At 41.5% G+C, this 25,753-nt stretch overlaps 1 protein-coding gene across 2 annotated transcripts in view; it reads right to left on the bottom strand.

Annotated features, from left to right (window-relative positions):
- The window catches only part of TBC1D32 (TBC1 domain family member 32), a 503,914-nt gene that overhangs the window by 92,261 nt on the left and 385,900 nt on the right, over positions 1–25,753 (bottom strand). For both annotated transcript variants that reach the window (XM_073627171.1, XM_073627170.1), the window contains exon 28: positions 25,076–25,159. In XM_073627171.1, coding sequence (XP_073483272.1) covers positions 25,076–25,159 — 84 coding nt within the window. The remainder of the gene's footprint in view (positions 1–25,075; positions 25,160–25,753) is intronic.

A 25,753-nucleotide genomic window follows, 5' to 3' on the forward strand; every position in this document is an offset into this window, starting at 1 on the left:
TGCAATTTTTTTTTTTTAAAGATTGTTTTTTTTCCAGGAGCAGTGATTTTAATGATGCCTAAAGTGAAACATTAAAAATAAAAAGATTGCTGAAATATAGAACCTTGGGGGTCTGCCTGTTAAGTGGAGCATCTGTACCGTGGATAGAACCTACTGCAGCAAAACTTACATTTCTAAAGAAAAGAAAAATGAATGAAATGACATTTAAATTTCCAGCAATACAATACTATTGCTGGCAAAATAAAAATGTTAAATAAAACAGCATGGGGGGCCTCCCCCCAATCCATACCAGGCCCTTTAGGTCTGGAATGGATTTTAAGGGGAACCTCATGCCAAAATAAAAAAAAGGCGTGGGACCCCCCCCCCCAAAATCTATACCAGACCCCTATCTAAATATGCAGCCTGGCAGGTCAGGAAAGGAGGGGGCGAGCAGGTGCCCTTCTCCCCTCCTGAACCATACCAGGTCACGTGCCATCAACATGGGGGGTGCTTTGGGGCGGGGGGGCAGAGCCCAAAGCACCTTGTCCCCATGGTGGGGACAAGGGCCTCTTTCCAATAACCCTGGGCAGTGATTGTGGGAATCTGCTGGCAGGGGGCTTATCAGAATCTGGAAGGGCTTGATCCCACCCCCCATGTGAATAAGTATGGGGTAAAAACAGAAGACCGTTTTTGACAAACCCTTTATTAAAAATAAAAACGCAGTGTCCTCTGATGTAGATCTATCATCAATCACGCCACAACCACCGGACCCGAAAAAAAAAAAACAAAAAAAAACACTCAGCTGTCAGCTAAGGCAAACCTCCGAATGCCTGGCTTGCCATTTGACAGTTCTTATAAAGGTAAGGGGCGGGCCACCTGGTGACATCATCTGGTGACACCGCCCCCTTGTGACATCACCGACCCAGCATGCACTGGTTTTGTGATTGACGATGGATCTACATGAGGGTCATTTTTTTAAATTTTTTAATAAAGGAATTTACACTTTTTTGGTGAATGGGTAGGGGTAATATGACCCCCCCATACTCATTCACATGGGGATGGGATCTAGGGGCCCCTTTGTTAAAGGGGCTTCCAGATTCTGATAAGCCCACCATCGGCAGACCCCAACAACCACCGCCCAGAGTTGTCATGAAGAGCCCCCCCGCCCCAAAGCGCCCCTCATGTTGAGGGCATGTAGCCTGGTATGGTTCAGGAGGAGGGGGCGCTTGCTCGCCCCCCTTTCCTGGCCTGCTGGGCTGCATGCTCAGATAAGGGTTTGGTATTTGGGGGGGACCCCACATTCTTTTTTTAATTTTGGTATGGGGTTCCCCTTAAAACCCCCCAATGCCGGTTTTTGTTTAACATTTTTCTATTGCCGGCAGTGGTATTGTAATGCCAGCAATTTAAATGTCATTTCATTCATTTTTTTTTTAGAAATGTCAGTTTTGCTGCAGTAGGTTCTATCCATGGTACAGATGTGCCACTTTACAGGCATACTAAGGGGACCCCCAGGCACTGTATTTAAAGGAATTTTTCATTTTTATTGTTTCACTTTAAGGATCATTAAAATCACTACTCCTGAAAAAATAATCTTTTTTTTTTTTGCATTGATACATGTCCCCCAGGGCAGTATCCGGACCCCATTTTTAAAAAAAATGTTGGCATGAGGTTCCTCTTAAAATCCATGCCAGACCCGAAGGGCCTGGGAGGGATTGGGGGGACCCCCACGCTGTTTTTTTCTTCACTTTTTTATTGCCGGAAATGTTTTTCCTTATTCATCTGTCAGCAAGGGAAGCCCATTGACAGTTGATGACTCATTCTTATTCACTGTGCCCTGATTGGGCAAAGCTTTGCCCAATCAGGGCTTAGAATGCACCATGCAGTGCACAGTGCATTGCAGGACGCTCAGTGGGGCAAACACCCGCTGATTGCCCTGCAAATTGGCCAAACTGTTTGCCCAACTCTAGTGCTAATATGTACTGACATTCATGTAGCGTGCATACCCTCAGAGGCTACATGTGATACTACTACAACAGTTCTGCAACTGGTGTGAATATCAATCATAGAAATAAGCAGTAGATTGCATTGCGCTAGGCAGTAATAAAAGTGGTTAAACCATATGCAGTCTTATTAAGTATGATCTCTTTATTTGTTGTGCCTTACATTTTCTCAGAGTATGAGCATGCCAACTCAATTTTCAGTCTGAATTCCCAGCATATAATACAAGAAATGAGATTGGAAACACATTCTAGGGACTCGAAGGAACAAATAAGTCATTAAATAAGAAAAAAAAAAAATAAATAGTAAGGTCTTATATATCTTCACTTTTGTGTTCATGACGAGAGCAAAATAATGTTTTATGGGCCATACATGGACAGCTACATTAGTGTAGCTACATGAAGAAAAAGGATTTGATTTATTTAATCAAACTAGTGGTCTTCAGGCACCAGTATTCAATTTAATGCTATTTTGTTTTTTGCACAAAACTTTCGAAATATATATCGATAGCCTATGACACAGTTTGAAGCTTTGATATACAATGGTATTCAAGACAAAAGCTCTGACATATCAATCTTCTAAACAACCAAATGCGTACTTTTCCTGGCAGGCAGGAAGAAGCCATTTCTGAGCTGTCATTTACCGGCAATGTGCTATACATACAGTGGAAAAAAAAACAGAAATAATATCAAAGCAGAACCACATGAAGGCTAATAGGAAATATGACACAAATTAAATAATACCTTTGCTAATACATGCCATTCTAGTGGATCTACTTTGTACAGCAGGAATGGAATATTTGGAACCGTAAAACAGCATATAGTTTTCATAGCAACATGTAGAAATTCAGCAAAGGTACTCTTGTCCAACTGTCATATACATTGGAATTAAGCTATGCCCTTTTATCTCCCTTCAATATGCCAACACAATTAAATCAGAGATGGATTTCAATTATCTAACTTCTCTCTCTCCCATAACCTTTACATTATCTTTCTTGGAATGTATTTTTGAAATGAGATATGTAAATGAAACTTTTATTTGTATTCCTATGTAAGCATAAATTACTTATAGACAGTAAAAAATAGATATCCAACCACACAGACATTGTACTAACAACCTCCTCTTCTACTCTTACCTTCACTTTCCTGTGACAACAGTTGCGCAGTGTTTCTATATATGACTAGACAATCCAAATATCGAAATTTGGCTGGTTCAGCATAGACCGGACAGATTTCGATCAATGGCCATCACTTCTCATCAGTTGAACGTTTGACTGACTTCTGATGAAAGGACATGTTGGAATGTTTTTCTCGATCAGCAGTTGCAGCCATTCAGCTATAGATACTGATAAGCGTATTTTGACAGCGGTGCGGATCGAGGAGTCTCAAGCTCACTGAAAAAAATTACCATGTATGGCCAGCTTTAGACCTACTACACCCAGTAACCATTACACAGTAGCAGAGCTAGCCTGGCTACCCCCTTCTTCCTCTTCTGTACAAGTCTGGGGAAGGACACTTGTTCTGAGATGTGTGGCTGTTACTCCACTATGCCAGCCTAGAGCAGTGCAGTTTAAAGTGGTTCTAAAGACTGGAGGTTTTTACTTTATTGCATTCTCCACATTAAAGTGGTTCTAAAAGCTCAAGGCTTTTTACCTTCATGCATTCTATGCATGAAGGTAAAACACCTTATGTGCTTCTGTGTGCAGCAGCCTCTCCTAATACTTACCTGTGCCCCATCTCGATCCAGCGATGTGCATGAGAACCTCGGCTCTCTGGGTACTCTCCCTCCTCACTGGCTGAGACAACAGCAGGAGCCATTGGCTCCCCCTGCTGTCAATCACAGCCAGTGAGCCAATAAGGAGAGAGAGAAGGACAGGTCGAGCCGCAAATCTGTGTATGAATGGACACGCAGAGCAGCGGCTAGGTAGCACACCTGCTTGGGTGACCACATAGCAAGCTGCTTGCTTGGAGGCACTCGGCAGGAGGGAGAGGTCAGGAGCGCCAGTGGGGGACCCAAGAAGAGGAAGATTGGGGCTGCTCTTGCAAAACCATTACGCAGAGCAGGTAAGTATAACATGTTTGTCATTTTTTTAAAAATGATTGCCTTTAATTTCACTTTAAGGTAAAAAAAAAAATAGGATTTTTATAACAGCTTACCTTTAAAATCCTTTTCTTGGAGTACATCACGGGACACAGAGCCACATTAATAACTGTATGGGTTATATGGCACCTTCAGGTGATGGACACTGGCACACACTAAACAGGAAGTTCAGTTCCTCATATAACCCCTCCTCTTACCGGGAGTACCTCAGTTTTGTAGCAAAGCAATACACGTGTAACCAGAAAGAGGGGAGGGACCTCTGTGTCCCGTGATGTACTCCAAGAAAAGGATTTTACAGGTAAGCTGTCATAAAAATCCTATTTCCTTTATTGTACATCACGGGACACAGAGCCACAGTAATAACTGTATGGGATGCCCAGAGCAATGCCACCTGAGGGAAGGGGACACAAAAAAAGTAGGGTGCAATCAGACCTGAGGACCTATACTGCTGCCTGCAGCACACTGTGCCCAAAGGCGATATCCTCATGCCTTCTTACATCCATCTGATAGAATCTGGTGAATGTATGGACTGAAGACCAGGTTGCAGCCTTGCAGATTTGAGCCATGGAGGCTTAGTGATGCATTGCCCACAAAGCACTAACAGCCCTGGTGGAGTGCGCTTTGACCTAAAAAGGTGGAACCTTTTTCTTCAAGCCATAAGCTTGAATAATTACCTGCCGAATCCATTCAGCAATAGTGAATTTTGATGTTGCCTGTCCTTTCCTAGGACCTTCAGGCAACATAAATAAAGCATTTCTGTTTTTCGAATCTGAGCAGTCGCCTTCAAACAGATCTTGACTGCTCTCACTACATCCAAAGAGTGTAATGACTTTCTTCCTTAGAACAGGGTTCTGGAAAAAATGAAGGTAAAACAATATAATGGTTTAGGTAAAAACCTGAAACCACCTTTGGCTGAAAGCTAGGATGAGGATGCAATACTACTTCATCCTTGTGAACGATTAAATATGGCTCTTAAGGAGCCGCCAACTCTGATACCCTTCTTGCAGAAGAAATGGCTACCAGAAAACTAGTTTCCTTGTCAAAAAGGAACAAAGGAATATGTCGTATTGGCTCAAAAGGCTGTTTCTGTAATGCCGACAGAACTAAATTCAAGCCCCAAGGGTTCAGGGGTGCTCTAACCGGTTGATTAAGCTGCGTTACCCCCTGTATAAAGCTTTGAATCAAAAAACGCGAAGCAAGCGGGCGCTGAAACAATACTGATAAGGCCGAAACCTGGCCCTTGATAGTACTCAAGGCCAGTTTCATCTCTAGCCCCACTTGCAGAAAGGCAAGAATTTAACCTATGGCATACTTCCTAGGATGCCAACCCCTGGATTCACACCAAGAACATATGCTTTCCAGACTCTATGATAAATGACTCTGGGAGCTGATTTCCTTGCATTAATCAAGGTAGGTATCACTGAGCCTGAAAGCCCACGATTCCTTAAAATGTGGGTTTCAATAGCCAACCCGTTAAATTTAGCGTTTGTAAAGTAGGATGGAACACTGGTCCCTGCTATAGCAGGTCATGACGTGGTGGTAAGGGCCATGGGGCCCCTACCACCATCTTTACTATTTCTGCATACCAAGATCTTCTGGGCCACGCTAGGGCCACAAGACTACTGACTTCCTTTCCCGCTTGATCCTGCAAAGAAGTCAAGGTAGCAGCAGAATAGGAGGGAATGCATAAATCAGTTAAAACTGATCCCACGGTGTCACCAACGCATCTGTTCCGCATGCAAGTGGATCCCTTGTTCTTGACACAAAGTTGTCGACTTTGTTGTTGAACCTGTATGCAAACAGACCTACATCCGGGATCCCCCATCTTGGCATATAGCCAGGAAGATGTCGGGGTGAAGGGACCGACGCTTCTTTCAGGACTGCCCGGTAAGAAGGATTTCCCCTTCTGCAGATTCTCAGATAATCTCCACCAACTGAGGCTCTGGCGCAATTTTTGGCGACAAACGCCTTGGCAAATCTAGTGCCCGAATCTTCTTGTTCCAGGCCGATAGAATACTGTCTTACAGCAGTCTTGAATGAAACTGAGCATAGGGAACTGCTTTGAATGAAGCCACCATCTTCCCAAACAACTTTATACAAAGGCGAATAGACGGACCCTTCTTTGCCCTGACCCCCTCGATCAGCTCCTTTATGTCGCTAACCTTTGCCTGCTGTAGAAACGCCTTCTTCTGGGCTGTATCCATAACCAGACCCAAGTAGTCTAATCCTCTCTAAAGAAGATTTCTCTAGGTTGATTAACCAACCTAGGCATTTCAGGTAATTGACTGTGGTGACCACTCTTTGGTCCAAGCGGACTACCAACTAGTCTATTAAGAGCTGGTCATCCAGGTATGCTATTATTGCTATACCTTGAGTCCTTAATCTGGCCAGAGGAAGGGCCAGAAGTTTTGTAAACACCCGAGGTGCAGTAGCTAGACCAAAAGGCAAGGCTACAAACGAAAATTGAAGTTTTTCTACTACGAAACGCAGATACTTCTGGTGAGCGGGGAAAATAGGTAAATGCAGGTAGGCATATGATGTCGATTGATGCCAGAAACTCTCCCCCTTGTAGGATGGAGACTACTGAATGGATTGATTCCATGCGAAAAGAACGAATCTTCAGGAACTGGTTGAGATCTTTGAGACCTAAAATGGGTCTGCCATCCCCATTTGGTTTTGGTACCGTGAAAAGGTAAGAAAGACTTCTTTCTCTCTGGATCTTTGGGGATATTTGACCTGATGAAACGAGGAGACGGGAATTCTTGGAACTCTAGTCTGTAACCTAGAGCTTTTGTGGGGACCACCCATATGTCCCTAAATTCTTTCCTGCCAGACCTTAGAGAGCTGCAGAAGTCTTCCCCCTACTTGAGCTAGCGGGGGTGTCTCCTCATAAAGAGGCTTTAGCGTTCTGTCTTGTGGGTTTCCTCCCCCAGGACTTCATTTGTCCCTGGGGTTGACCCTGAGGTTTACCTCTTGAACCTGATGGCAGAGGCCTCCACGACTGCAGAAGCTCAGCAGAAGCAATCTCATCCTGATCAATTTCCTCCAAAACAGAGGGAGGGGTGACTTCCTTGTCTACCTCCTTCTCAGACAATGTAGCAGCCTCAATGGCAAATTCAGAGATCAACTCAGGAGAGACAGAAGGGGCTTGCGTGTGACCCCTGCAATCTACAGCCTTCAAGAGGACCAAGATTCTGTCCATAAAGTTAGATATGGTGGCTAAAAACACCTCTCTAGAAGGCAAGTGTGCCCAAGGGATTAGTGGAGTTCCCAGAGGATAGCAGAGAATCAGACTAGGGGCAGTGATCAGAACAGAGAGGACTAGGGCCCTTTAGAGTGAGATAAAACCCCAGCTTACTAATGAAAGCAATCCCGCAGTTGCACAGCTGCCCGATCGCTTTCTGTAACTCCTGGAGAGCACCCATACCCCCCCCAAACACCCCCCACTGTCCCACCATGACAGGTGTTGCTGGAACGAGGGAGACCAGTGAACATTCGCTCCCTAAGTAGAATAAACCTGGAAGCAACATGTAAAATGCCACTTTTGGTGTAATTTTTTGGTGTCACGCAATCTGCACTCCATTAGTGGCAAGGGAAGGCAGGTGAGACACCAGTGGCCTAAAAGACCTCTGATGGCTCATTAAAGAGAACCTGTCTAAAAATATTATATCACATAGGGGACTTGTTGTCCCCATGTGATATAAAATTTAAGTGAAAAAAAAAGTAAAAAATATAGTTACACCCAAGCACTTAGACGACCGCACCCTCCCCAAATTTTTTTTAGCACACACTGTCCCCATAAACAAACTTGTCAGGGGCACCAATGTAGTAAAATGTTGCTTGCTATACATGTTACTTATTGCCATACATGCTGGAGTGAAAGCAATAATTCTAAGCCCATTATTCACGGTTATCATTAAACGGGTGGTCTGTATGGGCTTTTAAAATGTCAACCTACAGAAAATATAGAGTACTGAAGTTCAGCACCATTTAACCACTTCCCGACAGCAGTACGTCATGTACTTTGAATGGGAATATCTGGATAATGCCTGCAGCTACAGGCTTGATCCTTCTTACAGGCAGCGGGAGAGGACGTCCCCTTCCCCACCCACCACCCTCCGGCGCTTCTCCTAACTCACCTATGCGATCGGTGAGCCAGAGAATGAATCGGTTGCTGCCGGAGGTTTACCATAGAGATCTGTGGTGACCAGCTGGCCCCAGTCATCTCTATGACCCTCGGAAGCCCGGGTACGACATTGTGATGTCACATCGGGTCCGACGGAAGTAAACAAAGCCGAGCACGCGGCTGGAAAGGCAGAGAGTTTTTTTTTTAATCTCAGCTTTTCAGCCTTTCCAGCCTGAGGGTGAGATGTGGGGTCTCCATAAAGAGGACCTGTCACGCACTATTCCTATTACTAGGAATGTTTACATCCCTTGTAATAGGAATAAAAATGATCAAAAATGTTTTTTTTAAAAAGAAAGTGTAAAAAATAAAAAAATAAAAGTACAATAAAGAATAAAAAGAATTAAAAAAAAATGTAAAGCGCCCCTGTCCCCGCGTGCTCACGCACAGAAACAAATGTATGCATACATAAGTGGCGCCCACATATGTAAATGGCATTCAAATCACACATCATGTGAGGTATCGCCACTTGCGTTAGAAAAAAAACAACAATTCTAGCCCAAGACCTCCTCTGTAACTCTAAACATGTTGAACATAAGTTAGACAAGACTGACGCAGTAACAAATCAAAACTCTGATCATATCCAAATGTTACAGGATCAACTGGACTTTGCCCTATCCAAAATTGATGATTTAGAGAATAGATCTAGAAGATATAACATCAGAATCAGAGGACTCCCGGAGTCCACCTCTAATGTACCTGCTGCGGTGCAGCACGTAAACAAGAATCTGATCCCAAATATCCCCCCACACCGTCTGGAGCTGGACAGAGCCCACAGGGCCCTGGGGCCCCCCTAGGAAAGACGGATCACCGAGAGACATCATCGCCAAACCTCACTATTATTATTCAGTAAAGGAAGAGGTCATGAGACAATCATGATCCCTATCCCAGGTGACATGCCAGGGTCACACAATACAGATCTTCACCGATCTAGCCCCTTCTACTATACAACGCAGAAGATCGCTGAAACCATTGCTATCAGTTCTGACAAAGGGACAAAGTACAGATGGGCCTTCCCTTTCACAGTGAAGTTCTCCAACAAAGGAAAGAACTACTCTTTCTCCAATCTTTCAGATGGTGACAAACTCCTTCTGCACCTGAAGTTCATCTCCCAGGAAGCTGATATGGACATCTCCAACACTGTCTCCGGATCGGCCAAAAGACCAAGACCTACCTGCCCCCAATCCCCACTATGGAACAAGGCAAAGTCAAAGAAGGCTAAAGATAATGGACCCCTCTGAACTCTAGCCTGCTACCCCAGATTTCTCATCTCTCCAGACCTAGAGTTCGGTTCCCAGTTCTATTGAACCCATTGCTTAGTGATACATCTCTTCCATCTTCCTGTTGTCTCCCATCCCCGTTTAACAGTTCTCCAGTTTGGACCCCTTTTTTACTTTGTTTTTTTATTTTTTTCTCTTTTTTATAATCCACGGGCTCTTTGGAGACTCTGGACCTCCCTGCGGACATCCCGCTGGCCTCATAGGAAGCTCACCGCTTCCTTAACTTAAGTAGTGGTGTTCCCCAGAAGAGGTTACTCATCTTTATTTTTACCACAGGGACCCAGAGACACATTAACTTCTTACAGGCTTCCCATCTCGATGTGGGAAGTTCCATATTAAGAGCCCTGGGCCTCCTTCCTCCCCCACCCTCTGGAAGGAGGAGAGGGGAAAGACTGCACCAGACAAGTTTTGGAGTCGTTAGTCACACAAATGCCATTGTTAATGCTTGCTGTGCTATCTCTTATGCAACGTTATCAAGGGCGCCTTGTCCAGGGGTGGACCACATGTGCCTCCACCTACCCCTCGGATACCCGGAGGGCCTCTGAGGGCTAGGCAGTCTGCACCCACGGGCCAGTCAGACCCGTATTGTCCTTCGTGTATAGGGCCTCTCCCCCCCTGACTCCCATTCTCATATGCTAGGAGATCCCCTCCTGTCTTCTCTATCTATAGGGCCTCTCCTCCTACCTCTTTCTCCCTTACTGTTCTTTTCTCACTCTCCATGTGCCTAATGCTCTCTTCTGTTGCAGCCAACCACTACATTTATCCAGTAATGAACATCAAGACTTCACACAACCCTAAAGGAGAGCCCTCCCCCTGCCACTTCGAGAGGAGACATCTAAGGGTGAGTGATGGTGGAGAAAGTGCCACTGCACCCACTGAGCTCCATGGCTAACCACACAAAAAACACTCACAAAATAGCGTCACATAATGTCCAGGGCCTAAACTCTCCTATCAAACGAAGGAAAGTTTTGGCAATCTTCTTATAGCCTAGGCCATTTTTATGTAGAGCAACAATTCTTTTTTTCAGATCCTCAGAGAGTTCTTTGCCATGAGGTGCCATGTTGAACTTCCAGTGACCAGTATGAGAGAGTGAGAGCGATAACACCAAATTTAACACAGCTGCTCCCCGTTCATACCTGAGACCTTATAACACTAATGAGTCACATGGCACTGGGGAAGGAAAATGGCTAATTGGGCCCAATTAGAAAGTGTGTGGAAAGCAAGAGTAGATATGGCGCTGCCCTTATGGGATAACATTTTCCGTGGTAAACGATTACCCTGTTTGGTGCTTAATGTGATTACTTAATTTCTGTGGATCTTAAATAATGCGTGTAAATGATAAAAGTTGGCAAAATACATAAATAAAATACCTGTGTATACCGTAAATAAATAATAATAGTTTCTTATCGTAATGTGTTCCAAAATTAAATACGTGGATGATTTAGATCAAAATCTATGATTATTTGTTAATACAAGGTTGTTAGTTCTATTCTCACGCTAATGCATATTTCTACCTCATTATAATATGGGTGGAATTCCAAAATAAAGTGCCAGTCTTATATTTCATTATCTATACGAAAAATAACAACGTGCAAATAGTGCATGAATAGTTGTTAGTTGTGCACTTGTTTTAAAATCCTCACTTCCCCTCCGGCCTAGATATTAAATATTTCACGTGGTGGCTGGACAAAGGCCTATACCATATAGGACACTTCTACACCTCCAAGGGACTTATCACCTTGTCACTGCATTAGCAAATTAGAACTGTCTGACTCTGAAAGGTTCAGATTCAGACAAATATCACACAAAAATGTGGACGGACAAACCACTTCCTCCTGAATTTACAGCATATGAACTTTGGTGTGGGCAGGCCATGGAACAAAGGGGAGGCATCTCCATAATCTATTCATCACTTACTCTCCTGACAGACAAAACCTCATACATGACAACCTGGGAGACAGACTTCCAATGCCAATGGGACCTGCAGACCCGGCAGTCCGCGAGTACAAAATCTTTCAAAGAAATCCTAAACATTTCCCTAATTTAAGCCAGCTTAAAGGTCCTAACCAGGTGGTACCTAACCCCCACCAGACTTGCATCATTTTATTCCTCGGCAGACTACATATGTTTTAGAGGCTGCCAACTCCTGGGATGGATGGCACATATTTGGTGGGAGTGCCCAATAATTTGCCCATTCTGGAACAAAATTTTTAACCTTATCTTCAAGGTAACCAAATGCATGGTCCCCAGGTCCCCATCAGTTGCCCTTCTCAATACTCATATCCCACAAATTCCCAAGACCAAACAAAAACTGATTCGATTCACTTCATTCTGTTAGGTGCAAAACCCACTATTGCCAAAGCCTGGAAACAGCCAAAACCCTCCATAACAGCAGCAAGATGAAAAAATTCATAGATAATGGCCCAGGAAAAACTAGCCAGTATCTTAACTGACACAACCCAAAATTTGGAAAAGGTATGGGAACCCAGTCATCCACAGCTAAATGATTGGCACATACCCTTCTGCTTTTCCTCCTTTATACTTCTCCTATCCCCTTCACAATTTCAGCCAGATAGCCTCACAACTGCAGATGTTCCATATACTGGCTTATAACCCTATGCAGAATTGTGAAAGCAATGGTCTTGGAGGGTTTCTTTTCAGTGATTACCAGCTGTAGACTCCCCCAGGGCTTGTTTTTTTTTTTTTTTTTAGGCGACTTCGAGATGGGGCTGGGGGGAGGGGGGGATACCCCCCTGGCACAGAATGATCCCATTAGGGGTGCCAGGGGCAGGGAGGCCCCCTTTCCCCTCCTGTTGCTATTCCCCACTGGGCTTTTTCCCATGTCCAATCTGTCTGGGGGAACGCTTTAGCTCCCATTCACACTGTTTGCAAATGCTCTTTACAGACCAGTTAATGTGTAAATACTGTTTGTGTGACCTTTCACAATTCCAGTGCTTAGTCGATTTACTTGTTATGTTCTACTCCATTGTACTATGATGTTACTTTTTTAAGATTGAAAAATAAAATCTTTTTTTTCAAGCGTTGTCTAGAGATTTTTCAGTACCGAAGTTTGGCGCCATTCCACGAGTGTGCGCAATTTTAAAGCGTGACGTGTTAGGCATCTACAGTATTTACTCAGCGTATCATCTTTTACATTATACAAACAAATTGTTTTTTTTTTTATTCATGAAACAGTTTTTTTTCCCAAAAAAAAACACAATTGAAAAATCGCTGAGCAAATATCGTATGACATAAAAAGTTGCAACCATTTTATTCCCTAGGGTCTTTGCTAAAAAGACATACATAATGTTTGGGGGTTCTGCGTAATTTTCTAGAAAGAAAATTATGATGTACATGTAGGAGCGAAGTGCCAGAAATGGCCTGGATGGGAAATGGTTAATGTGCACACCTTTGAAGCTTGACGTGTTGGATATCTATTTACTTGGCTCATCTTTTCTATTTTACCAAGAAATTGGGTGATATATGTGTTTGTGTGCCCTAAAATAAACTTTAGTATATTTTTTCCTGAAATTTTGCACTTAATAAACCATTGCATAATATGTATGTAAGTAAGGTCATTTGCGCTATCAAAGTGAATGTATAATATACTACTCTGATAAACTGCAGCTAGATCTAAAGTGTATGAGTGCACTAAATTGGTATAAAATAAATAAGTGATCAGCACAACTTAATATTATAAATATAGATGATTTAGCACTGTGCAATAATCTGTGCAAAAATTGCTAAAAAATGTGACTGTGCAAAAAAAGGTATCCAACAAAATGTCCGACGAAACACTTCCTGTTCTTCCCGATAAAATGACTGCGATTTTAACCAATCCTGATCCCCTGAGGAAGTCACGTGGTATGACGTAATGCAAAGGAAGTGACCGGACCACGCGAGAACCGGAAGTGATGTAAGAGGCACCTGTAACGCCGTCCAAATTACAGATCTGCTGTTTTTTCACTACTCTGTTGTAAGTTTCCACTTGGCTTTTAAATAAATCAAAGTTATTATACATTATACACTATGGGAGATTCATCTTTATCCCCTGTACATATCCGTTGGGAATGAACGTCCGTATGGACTAAGCCGGAGCCACCATCTAATATACAATGCCTGGAGAGGGCCATCTACCATCACAACATCTTGGAAAGGTCTCCAGCTACACCCATCTCCACTGCTTTTCACTATCCATGTGGAGGTAAGAGTCTAGTGAGTGATACACACGAAGAGTGACACACTGTCGATTTTATTGAAGAGCACTTATTGAAGCACTGTCTGTACTTTGTTTTATCATAGACTTTATTTATCTTCACTTCATGAACTATTGCAGCACCACTATTTGTTGTGTCAACAGTGTGATAAAGAGAGATTATACAGATTATTGCTACACTCATCTATATAAATTACATGTGTCTCATTGATATATTGCATATACATAGGAATTTTATTATTGATATTTATATGATATGATTTCAGTGCAAAAAAAAAAAAAATATATATATATATATTGCACTGAAATCATCTTATGTACAGAGATTCATATATGCATTTTGCACAGCGCCATGAGCGTTCATTGATATTGATATATTTGAACACAAGCTCATATTTGCACCTAGCAAATTTGCACAGCATCTTTAGCGTTTTTTTGCACAGTCACATTTTTTAGCAATTTTTGCACAGATTATCACACAGTGCTAAATCATCTACATTTACCGTATTTATCGGCGTATAACACGCGCTGGCTTATAACCCGCACCCTAAGTTTAGTAGGGAATTTTAGGGAAAAAACTTAAGAAAAAAAAACCTTACATTTAAATGCCCATCATTGCAGCCTTGTCAGTGTCATCTGCAGCCTTGTAGTGTCATTTGCAGCCTTGTTGTGTCATTTGCAGCCTTTCAGTGTCATTTGCAGCCTTTTAGTGTCATTTGCAGCCTTTTAGTGTCATTTGCAGCCTTTTTGCATTTATTTATTTGAGCACAAGCTCATATTTGCACCTAGCAATTTTGCACAACATCTTTAGAGTTTTTCTGCACAGTCGCATTTTTAGCAATTTTTGCACAGATTATCGCACAGTACTAAATCATCTATCATTAGGCCACCACTATTTGTTGTGTCAGCAGTGTGATAAAGAGAGATTGTACGGATTACTGCTACATTCATCTATAATAATCACTTGTGTCTCATTGATATATTGCATATGCATAGGAATTTTTAATATGGCATCATGTGGCATAAAAAATTGGGACTACCACCCAGGTTTCATACAGTATAATGTTCAGGGGTTTTACTATGCTCCAGACAGAAAAAGTGTGCAAAAAATGCAAAAATGGCTCCAGCATAAAAAGAGTTAATAATGTTCAATGGAACACAAGAGTATTATTTATTGTACAGTAGGCAAGGGGGCTACAGATTGCTATGTTATTTTTTAGGTTCTACCATCAGCTAACAGCAGCATAAGGACCATTATAGGCTTATAGGCTTAAAGCGGTGAACTTTCTCAGCAACAAACCTACAGTACCGGTCTTGTTACATTGCCATTTTTCTTCTCCCCCCTTCTGGCTGTTGCTCCCAAGATGGCTGCATCTTCTGTTTACCCATTAGCCTAGACCCGGTGTCTAGCATACTGGAAAGATTTAACATTATGACAACTGTCCTATATCTGCTAGTATCTTGTATACTTGTTTTAGCAAAGCTTTTATTATAAACATATTTGTATTCTATATCAATAAGGGTTTTTATGCATAAACATGTTTTCTTGAAAGTGGTCCATTAAATTATGCTAGGATTTTGGCAAACTATCAAACTGAGCAGCAGCTTTTCAATGGAAAAAAAAATCGTAATCGTTTTTTTTTCACTGAAATCATACATTAACAGCTGATTTAATCGTATACACAAAGGGGGTTATTTACTAAAGGAAAATCCACTTTGCACTGCAAGTGCACTTGGAAGTGCAGTCACTGTAGATCTGAGGGGGACATGCAAGGAAAATAAAAAACAGCATTTTAGCGTGCACATGATTGGATGATAAAATCAGCAGAGCTTCCCCTCATTTCAGAGCTTCCCTTTAGATCTACAGCGACTGCACTTCCAAGTGCACTTTCAAGTGCACTTGCAGTGCACTTGTAGTGCAGAGTGGATTTGCCTTTAGTAAATCAACCCCATAGTCTAGTTTTGCTTGAAAATTATTCCTGTCTCCTACATTTACTCGCTAACTGCCAATGATTCAATGCAAATGCAAAGTACTTATCTAATAAACCTTTCTGACAAATCTGTCTTCAATTAGAAACTTAAACTAGCTCCAAATATGTATAATAACAATGGGCAAATTTCACTAAACAACATTTTCTAATCCAATCTAAAATCATGGTACACGGTTCCTTCAAAGTCTTTGTCAAAACCTTTTCCTTTTTTTTTAATAAAACCTCTTTTTGGATTGTATTTGAGAGTCAGCACAGGAAGTGATGTAAAATCTCTCTAGTGGGGACACAGACTGAAACAAAACAGTTCTTCAGTGGAAGGGTTAAAGTGTCATTAAACCCAGACTATGAAAACTCCCATTACATGCTATATAACAGAGCGTGCATACTCACAAAGCCACTAAAGCATTTGTTTTGTGTAGAGTGAAATATACCCGGTTAATCCTGCCTTCAGCTGTCCCTCCCATTTTCTTCCCACTGTCCCCTGAGATTGTGTAGACAAGATGGTGTCCTCTATGGAGCATGCTCATATTTCAGTTCCCTTCTAAATTCTTAATTTCCTTTTTTTCTTCGGTGCAGCCCATGTGACTATAGAGTCATACATTTAAGCATACACACAGTGGTAAATGACACTCCCCTCCCTCCCCCTTCAGGTCGTCCTATTGCTAAACACTTTGGGGGCAGCATATAGTATGCTGGTTGATTACATTCACTAAGACACTCACAAAAAACACTTATGACCCGTACACACGATCAGACATTCCGACAACAAAATCCATGGATTTTTTCCAACAGATGTTGGCTCAAATTTGTCTTTCATACACACGGTCACACAAATCTTGTCGGAAACACATACGACGAGCCGAGAAAAAGGAAGTTCAATAGCCAGTGCGGCTCTTCTGCTTGATTCCGAGCATGCGTAGAACTTCGTAACGATGGGAATTTACGACAACTGATTTTTTTGTCGGAAAATTTGAGATCCAGATCTCAAGTTTTGTGTGAAGGATATTCCGATGGAAAATGTCAGATGGAGCCTACACATGGTTGGAATTTCCGACAACAAGCTCCCATCGAACATTTTCCATCAAAAAATACGACCGTGTGTACGGGCATTAGTTTTCACATACAGTCGGGTCCATAAATATTGGGACATCAACACACTTCTAATCTTTTTGGCTCTATACACCACCACAGTGGATTTGAAATGAAACAAACAAGATGTGCTTTAACTGCAGACTTTCAGCTTTAATTTGAGGGTATTTACAACCAAATCAGGTGAACGGTGTAGGAATTACAACAGTTTGCATATGTGCCTCCCACTTTTTAAGGGACCAAAAGTAATGGGACAGATTAACAATCATCCATCAAACTTTCACTTTTTAATACTTGGTTGCAAATCCTTTGCAGTCAATTACAGCCTGAAGTCTGGAATGCATAGACATCACCAGGCACTGGGTTTCATTCCAGGTGATGCTCTGCCAGGCCTCTACTGCAACTGTCTTCAGTTCCTGCTTGTTCTTGGGGCATTTTCCCTTCAGTTTTGTCAATGCATGCTCAATCAGATTCAGGTCAGGTGATTGGCTTGGCCATTGCATAACATTCCACTTCTTTCCCTTAAAAAACTCTTTGGTTGCTTTCGCAGTATGCTTCGGGTCATTGTCCATCTGCACATGGAAGCACCGTCCAATGAGTTCTGAAGCATTTTGCTGAATATGAGCGGATAATATTGACCAAAACACTTTAGAATTCATCCTGCTGCTTTTATCAGCAGTCACATCATCAATAAATACAAGAGAACCAGTTCTATTGGCAGCCATACATGCCCACGCCATAACACTACCACCACCATGCTTCACTGATGAGGTGGTATGCTTTGGATCATGAGCAGTTCCTTTCCTTCTCCATACTTTTCTCTTCCCATCACTCTAGTACAAGTTGACCTTGGTCTCATCTGTCCATAGGATGTTGTTCCAGAACCGTGAAGGCTTTTTCAGATGTTGTTTGGCAAGCTCTAATCTGGCCTTCCTGTTTTTGAGGCTCACCAATGGTTTACATCTTGTGGTGAACCCTCTGTATTCACTCTGGTGAAGTCTTCTCTTGATTGTTGACTTTGACACACATACACCTACCTCCTGGAGAGTGTTCTTGATCTGGCCAACTGTTGTGAAGGGTGTTTTTTTCACCAGGCAAAGAATTCTTTGGTCATCCACCACAGTTGTTTTCCGTGGTCTTCTGGGTCTTTTGGTGTTGCTGAGCTCACCGATGCATTCTTTATTTTTAAGGATGTTCCAAACAGTTGATTTGGCCACACCTAATGTTTTTGCTATCTCTCTGATGGGTTTGTTTTGTTTCTTTTAGCCTAATGATGGCTTTCTTCACTGATAGTGACAGCTCTTTGGATCTCATATTGAGAGTTGACAGCAACAGATTCCAAATGCAAATAGCACACTTGAAATGAACTCTGGACCTTTTATCTGCTCCTTGTAAATGGGATAATGAGGAAATAACACACACCTGGCCATGGAACATCTGAGCAGCCAATTGTCCCATTAATTTTGGTCCCTTAAAAAGTAGGAGGCACATATACAAACTGTTGTAATTCCTACACCGTTCACCTGATTTGGATGTAAATACCCTCAAATTAAAAAGTGAAAGTCTGCAGTTAAAGCACATCTTGTTCGTTTCATTTCAAATACATTGTGGTGGTGTATAAAGAGAAAATAATTAGAATTGTGTCAATGTCCCAATATTTATGGACCTGACTGTAAATCATTACTAAATATAGCAAATGTAGTTGCTAATACCTGTAAAAGAAAAAGAGCCTTGGATACAGATGCTGTCTGAACAAAATGAAAGCTAGTGACAGGGGAGCATCAGCTGATTGACAGCCTCAGCTCTGTCCCTGTGAGCTGTGTGCAGGGGGTGTGTCCCTTCTCTTTAATCAGCTCTCAGAGCTCTCCTCACTGAGTTTTGCAGAGTGTAAATTCAGCTCTTCGCTTTTTTCTGACAGCTCAGACAAGCTTTATGAATTCTGCATTTTAAACCACTGTAGAGAAGAGAAAATTGCAGATAAACAGTTACAACTTATGCGGTAGGATTTGTTTCATCTCTGTGTATCACCAGAGGCCAGTCACTTTACTGGGTATATGTAAGGGTTTACAACCACTTTAAAGGGGTTGTAAAGGTAAAAATTTTTTCACCTTAATGCATTCTATGCATTAAGGTGAAAAAACTTCTGACAGAACCGCCGCCCCCAGGCCCCCCGTTTTACTTACCTGACGCCTCGAAAGTCAGCTTCGCGTTCCCGACATCTGTTCCTCCGCTCACCCTGGCCGCTGATTGGCTGCAGTGGATGGATTGAAAGCAGCGCAGCCATTGGCTCGCGCTGCTGTCAATCACATCCGATGACGCGGCGCGCCGGGGGGCGGGGCCGAGTGATACAGCGAGCGGCTATAGCCGCCGGCTGTATCACGGGAGCGCGCCCGCAAGCACTCACCACCGTGCGAGGGAGCTCGCATTAAGGTGGTGAATGCTTGCGGGGAGGAGCTGAAACAGCCGCCGAGGGACCCCAGAAGACGAGGTTCGGGGCCACTCTGTGCAGAACGAGCTGCACAGTGAAGGTAAGTATAACATGTTTGTTATTTTTAAAAAAAAAAAAAAACACCTTTACAAACGCTTTAACACTTCTTTGCTTAGTATTACTATAAAAACAATGTCAGGTTATTATTGTCAGTCTCATTGACAATCATTTCCCTATTTTTCTTGTCATGTTGTCATAGGAACAGGAAGTGAAATGGGGTCATGGAGAGAAATAAAAATATTAGATTGTTGACACTATTTCAAAGCTACAGGTGTGTGACCTTATAAAATAATACCAAAAAAATAAATCCCACATCACTGCTTTTTTGAAGATTGGTCTTCGACCAAAAATCTTTTGATTTTAGAAATTTTTATTATGATACCCTTTGTATTTGGCAATTAAATACATATATCAGTCACATAATGCATATTTTCCATAACTACTACTGAAGATTACATTTTTTTTAAAAGGGCACTGCTGAAATTTTAGCTGATCTATACCTGCAATCTTGATCATGGTTTGGTGCAGTATGTGCCAATTCCCACTTTTTTCCCTAATTCTAAACAAAAAAATGTATCAACACAGTTGAAATTAGGAGCATGGCATGGAGTTGTAACATCATTACACCTGGACCTTCTGGTGTGACCCATTGCCGGATTATCTTTCACCGCTATACATGATCTTTTAACCTGTAATTGCAATACTCTTTAGTTTTTAAAAAAAAATAGTATAAACATATTGCACTATGAGCCTTCTTTTATGTGCATAAACCATATGCCATTGCCCGAGTGAAAGGTAGGGCTGATCTGTGGTTTTCAGCGAGTCCAGGTATGAATATTTGGAGATTAGGACACTGACCATTGTGCACAGATATGTTAAGACCAGCGTTGTTGTAAGAACAAGATTGGCTATTTAAGGATACATCTTAAAGTGATTGTAAAGTCTTATTTTTTTTTTTTAATGACAAACATTTTGTACTTACCTGCTCTGTGCAGTTGGTTTTGCACAGAGCAGCCCGGATCCTCCTCTTCTCGGGTCCCTTTTTGCTGCTCCTGGCCCCTCCCTCCTGTCAAGTGCCCCCACAGCAAGCAGCTGGCTATGGGGGCACCCGAGCCGAGTCACAGCTCTGGTGTCCATTCAGACATGGACCCCCGACCCAGCCCCACCCCCTCTCTCTCCAGATTGGCTAATTGACTTTGATTGACAGCCCTGGGAGCCAATGGCGCTGCTGCTAAGACACTTGTGGACATCGATTGATGGGGCTCAGGTAGGTAATTAGGGGGTGCTGGGGAGGCTGTTACACACAGAAGGTTTTCATCTTAAAGAGATAGTAAAGTCTTGTTTAAAAAATAAATACAAATAACAAACATGTTATACTTACCTCCTCTGTGCAGTTGGTTTTGCACATAGCAGCCAGGATCCACCTCTTTTCAGGTCCCTCTTTGCTGCCACTGGCTCCTTCGTCCTATCGAGTGCCCCCACAGTCAGCTGGGGGCACTGGAGCCATCACAGCCTCGTGTTTCCATTCAGACACGGACCACCGACCCGGCCCCATCCCCCTCTCTCCCCTGATTGGCTGACTGACTTTGATTGATTGACAGCCGCAGAAGCCAATAGCGCCACTGCTGTGTCTCAGCCAATCAGGAGGAGTTTCCCAGATGGCTAAGACACTTGTGGACATCACTGGAGAGAGATGGGGCTCAGGTAAGTAATTGGGGGGTGCTGGGGAGGCTGCTACAAACAAAAGGTTTTTCATCTTAATGCATAGAATGCATTAAGATAAAAAAAAAAAAAAAACTTTTGCCTTTACAACTCCTTTAACCCTATACCTATTGTGATCTCCTATAATTTGGAGATCATAATTGTCTGGTAAGAGGATTATACTTCTTTCAGCACTGATAGAGCACAAGAGCAGTTTATGAAATTTGAGCACTGGGAGCAGCGCACTTTAAATAATTTTTCTGAATTTATTCAATATGGACTTTTTTGGATTTAATTACCTGATATATATTTACACATATGTAGTTGCATCATATGCATGATTAATTATTATGTTTGCATATAATTTGATTGACATAATTAATGATACACTTGTTTTTTGGATTTGTTTCATGAATTTCTGATTGCTGCAGACAGCGCAATCTTTTTTCTTTTTTCTTTATAATTTGTTTTATCCTGTATTCAATTGTAAAAAGTGCAGCAGTCTGTTTGAGATTCTTCTAGCACAAGGTTTACTATATATTTCGTTTTTTTAGGGTCCACACACTACACTATCTGTAGAGCAGAGTTGTAGATAAGGGGGAATAAAAAAAAAATGTCAAAATGTCCTGCCGAGTGCCCAATGCCACTCAGCAACAGGGCAGCAGTCAGTGCAATAAAATTGCCCACTGTTTGACAAGCAAAGTGATATGCAGCTGAGCAGTGAATAATGTTATGTCATATGACCCGGCGCCTGCAGTGCTTCTTATGTCCTGCCCACCACTCTACATATTCCTTTGAATAGCTGCAGCTGGAAACCTAGGTCTTCCAATCATCTGCAGCCACTCAGTCTGTACACCTGAATAACAGGCTGAAAGAACCAAAGTGTTCTGCTGCATAGTTTTCGCATCTGCACATCCAGTGGTCACCTGTGGATAGGGATCAATGTTTGTCCTTTGACGCAATCTAATAGTAAAATATTTGCAGTATACTTGCCACGCCATGGCCATTTAGGACATATAAATAAGATCCAAGGCTAGATAATAAGCAACTTTACTGAGTAGGTGCAAAGGGCTCCATCTTATGGAAGGCAGTGTGTGTTCAGGGACACGCATCTGCACTTGCATGGAAAAAAATATCTGTGGCCGTTTTAGAGCAATGGCTTCTTTATATCTTTGGAAAGGATGCCTTTACCTCAGTGTTTTCAGTGTTGAGGGGTCATAAAACAACTATGCGACTGCTGACTCAAGGTATACCACCCAGATCTATGCTGGCCAAACTCTTGAACTATAAAGATAAGGACCTTACCCTAAAATACACAAAAGGATGTAAAGAGGTACTGCATAATGGTGCAAAAGTATCTTTCTTCCCTGATTTCTCTGCAGAGGTGCAGAACAATAGAGCCAATTTCTCAGAAGTCAAGAGACATCTACAGCGCCTTCAGATGATGGGTACATTCTCATGGGTAGTTCATTTTTATGCTAAGCAGTGTTTCTGACTACCCAACACATACTAATCTATGGGGCTAGCCAAGGCAAAGCAGGAGCAAGAACCACATGAAGAGGAAAAGAGAAGAAAGCCAAGATATTTAACCACAACATTTACATTTTTTCCTCTCTTGTCTGATCACTGTATGCTTATGGGTAAATGCAATAGGAAAACTTAAAAAAAGCTATTTAGTGGCATATGGAACAGTTTAAGGGAACTGCAGAGTGTGCAGTAAGTTTCATCTATTACATTTGTATAAAAAAAAATGTCATTATCAGGAATTAAAATTGACCTTAAAATGAATTGAGGGAAAGTCATTATTACACTGTATGTGCTTGATTGCAAATCTGTTTCTTAAAATACTCTCAATCAATCATAAGATATGGATTGAACACCCGGACAGGTAAACCCCATTACTGACTTAATTTCTCAACATCCTTGAAGATACATGTTACTTTCTCATATTTAGAAATGATGGGCAAATAAAATGGAAAGTTTGACAGAAAGGAATTGTACTGCAGTGGAGAAAAACAAAACAGCACACTAATTAATGAAAAATATAGCGTTTCATATTTGTGGCATGTTTCATGCTTAAGGGGGAGAGAACACTACAGTAATCTAATTTTTCTCAAATTTGCAAGTTTTATGATGTATTCCCATTAGAATAGGCAGCAGATGGATTACTTTGTTATTGTAATTCAAGATACCTAAAGGGTTTGAAAATCTGCCACATTAACATAATCAATTGCTGTAAAGAATAGACAAAGGCTTTCTTTTTTAACATGTAAGAACTATTATCAAAGTTACAAAATGCACTAATCAAATGTATTTAAAAATACAATTAGTCTCCACAGTTAGCATCAGTGAAACACATAATTTCAGTGGACAATGTATTGATTGACTGCAACAGTGTTGTGAGTTTATGTAAGCATTAATTTGTGGTGAACAACAGACTTAGACCCATTTATCCTGTAAGCATGCAATCAGTAAAAAGTTCAGTGTCATTTGCACAATCATTTGTCAGAGCATTAAACATTTCCAAGCCTTCTTTGCTCAGAAAGGCTAATTATAAATGTGTGTTCTCTGTGCAAATCCCTAACTGAATTCTGGATGTTGACATTCACTCCGAAATATGGTAAAGATAAGTGTTCATAGCAAGTAGTATCATACGGGGCAATAAATCCTTGACACTATATATAATGACTTTCATAAAGTATACATGTTTTTCTAATAATACCTTTGTGGTCTGTTAACCTCCCTGGCGGTATGATTATGTCCGATTTTTGCGTCTCAAAGCAGTACAATTGTTTTGCATAGAAATTTGGCGTTTTATATTGTAGGCCTGTAATTCTTAGCAATAACACACTTAAATCTGTCCAAACAAGAGTCTAGTAGATATCCCGGGTATGATAAAGTTTGAAACACAAAATCATAAATTATAATATAATAGATAACTATAAATAATTATAAAAAATAATAATATAATAATAAAAAAATGAATTTCCCCACGATTCACTATCGCTCAATTCTGCAAGTGTTCTAATTTACTATCGCTGTTTTCTAGCTGGTCTAAAACCGCTTTTTATGTAAAGGGACAATTTTTGCTATGGACAATCTCAAGTTTCCAGGCAGAAAGAACAGTATATATAATATAAAACTGCATGCAGGGCATTGGACAAAGCACTAGGGAGAAAAGGGATGTGAAATGATTTCATACAGTAATGCAATCTGTAAGATTACAGTGTACTGTATGTGTTATGAATTTTCAATCTTTTGAATTTGCTGCCGGGCTCCGCCCCCGTGCGTCGTGACGCTCGCAGGGAACGGAGCCTGGCACACAGAGGCATCGGGTGGAGGACACAGCGGGGGGACATCGCAGGATCCTGGGGACAAGGTAAGTACACTGCACCAGGATCCTGCAATGCAATCCCGAGAGTGGCTCGGGGTTACCGCTAATGGTACTGAAATTTAACCCCGAACCACACTCGGGAAAACCACCAGGGAGGTTAAACTGCAGTAGGCAGCATTAAATTAGCATTCGACTCTTCAAAAGATGCCTTTAAAAATAGAGTAAAAGACTGAAGGTTTGCTCACACCGCCTGCATGCTACATGTTCTAGTTGTTTGTTTTTCCTATCAATGAGCTGCGGTAAGGCAGCGGTGTGATGCACGTTTACTTTGTGAACTTTATTTAAAATGCACAAATTGAAGCTTCATTTATATCTCTGCACAACTGTGTGGTGAGTAGTGCTACATTGCGGTGCAATGCTGCATTTTTCCACATTGCACCGCACATCACACCAGCATTGTCGTATGAATGGTGCACATAGAAAATCTTGTACCCTTGCAATGATTGGCATCTATCTAGTGCAAAAAGATGCCAGTCTCCACACAAAGTGAATGAGCCCAAAAGGCAACATTTTCTGGAAATACTTTGGTTGTAGGTCTTTCCAAAGAATATACAGTTTACAAAATGTATAGATCTACACAGCATGTCACAATGCTGACTTAGTCAAACTCAACATTTATTGGTTTATGCTATGATAAGAAACAGGCAATACAATACCTTTATATTCAGAGCAATCAAAAATACAGCTGGTAGGTATTCTACATTGATGGGACACATATTTTTCCAGCAGCTCACCATACACTGCAAAGAAGAAAAAGAAAAACAAATGATGAACAACTTTCAAACAACAATAGAGTGCTGGACACGAGGCTGCAATACAATGTTTAAAGTGAATCTGTTTTATATATACTGTATATATATATATATATATATATATATATATATATATATATATACACAGTATATAAATATATATATTTTCATTATCGTGTTCAATGGTGTAGGCAGAATTTCATCTGGTATTAAAACTGCTGTAATGTGCTTTTACTGTCTGATCATCTTTTGAACACTAGAAAACATTACTATTACTTGGTGCCTCCAGAGGCAGCAAAAGTGCCTTCTTTTCATTGATCATGGGCAAGCCACTGATAAAACAGCTTTTTTTTTTTAACTCATCTGTTCAGATTTGTTACATAGAGTGAATTTGCGGGCAAAAAATCTAAAAAAAAAATAGGATTTTTTACTTACCGTAAAATCCGTTTCTCTGAGTTGATTGACAGACACAGCCTTCTTTATTCAGAATGGTAGGGTTATATCATCTCCGCAGGAGTAGGACTAAGCAGAACAAAAATACAACCCCTGGCTATGTCCATGGGCTGTCCTTCGTCAGTATAT

The sequence above is a fragment of the Aquarana catesbeiana genome, linkage group LG04 (genome assembly GCF_042186555.1).
Source record: "Aquarana catesbeiana isolate 2022-GZ linkage group LG04, ASM4218655v1, whole genome shotgun sequence".
Taxonomy (NCBI): Eukaryota; Metazoa; Chordata; class Amphibia; order Anura; family Ranidae; genus Aquarana; species Aquarana catesbeiana.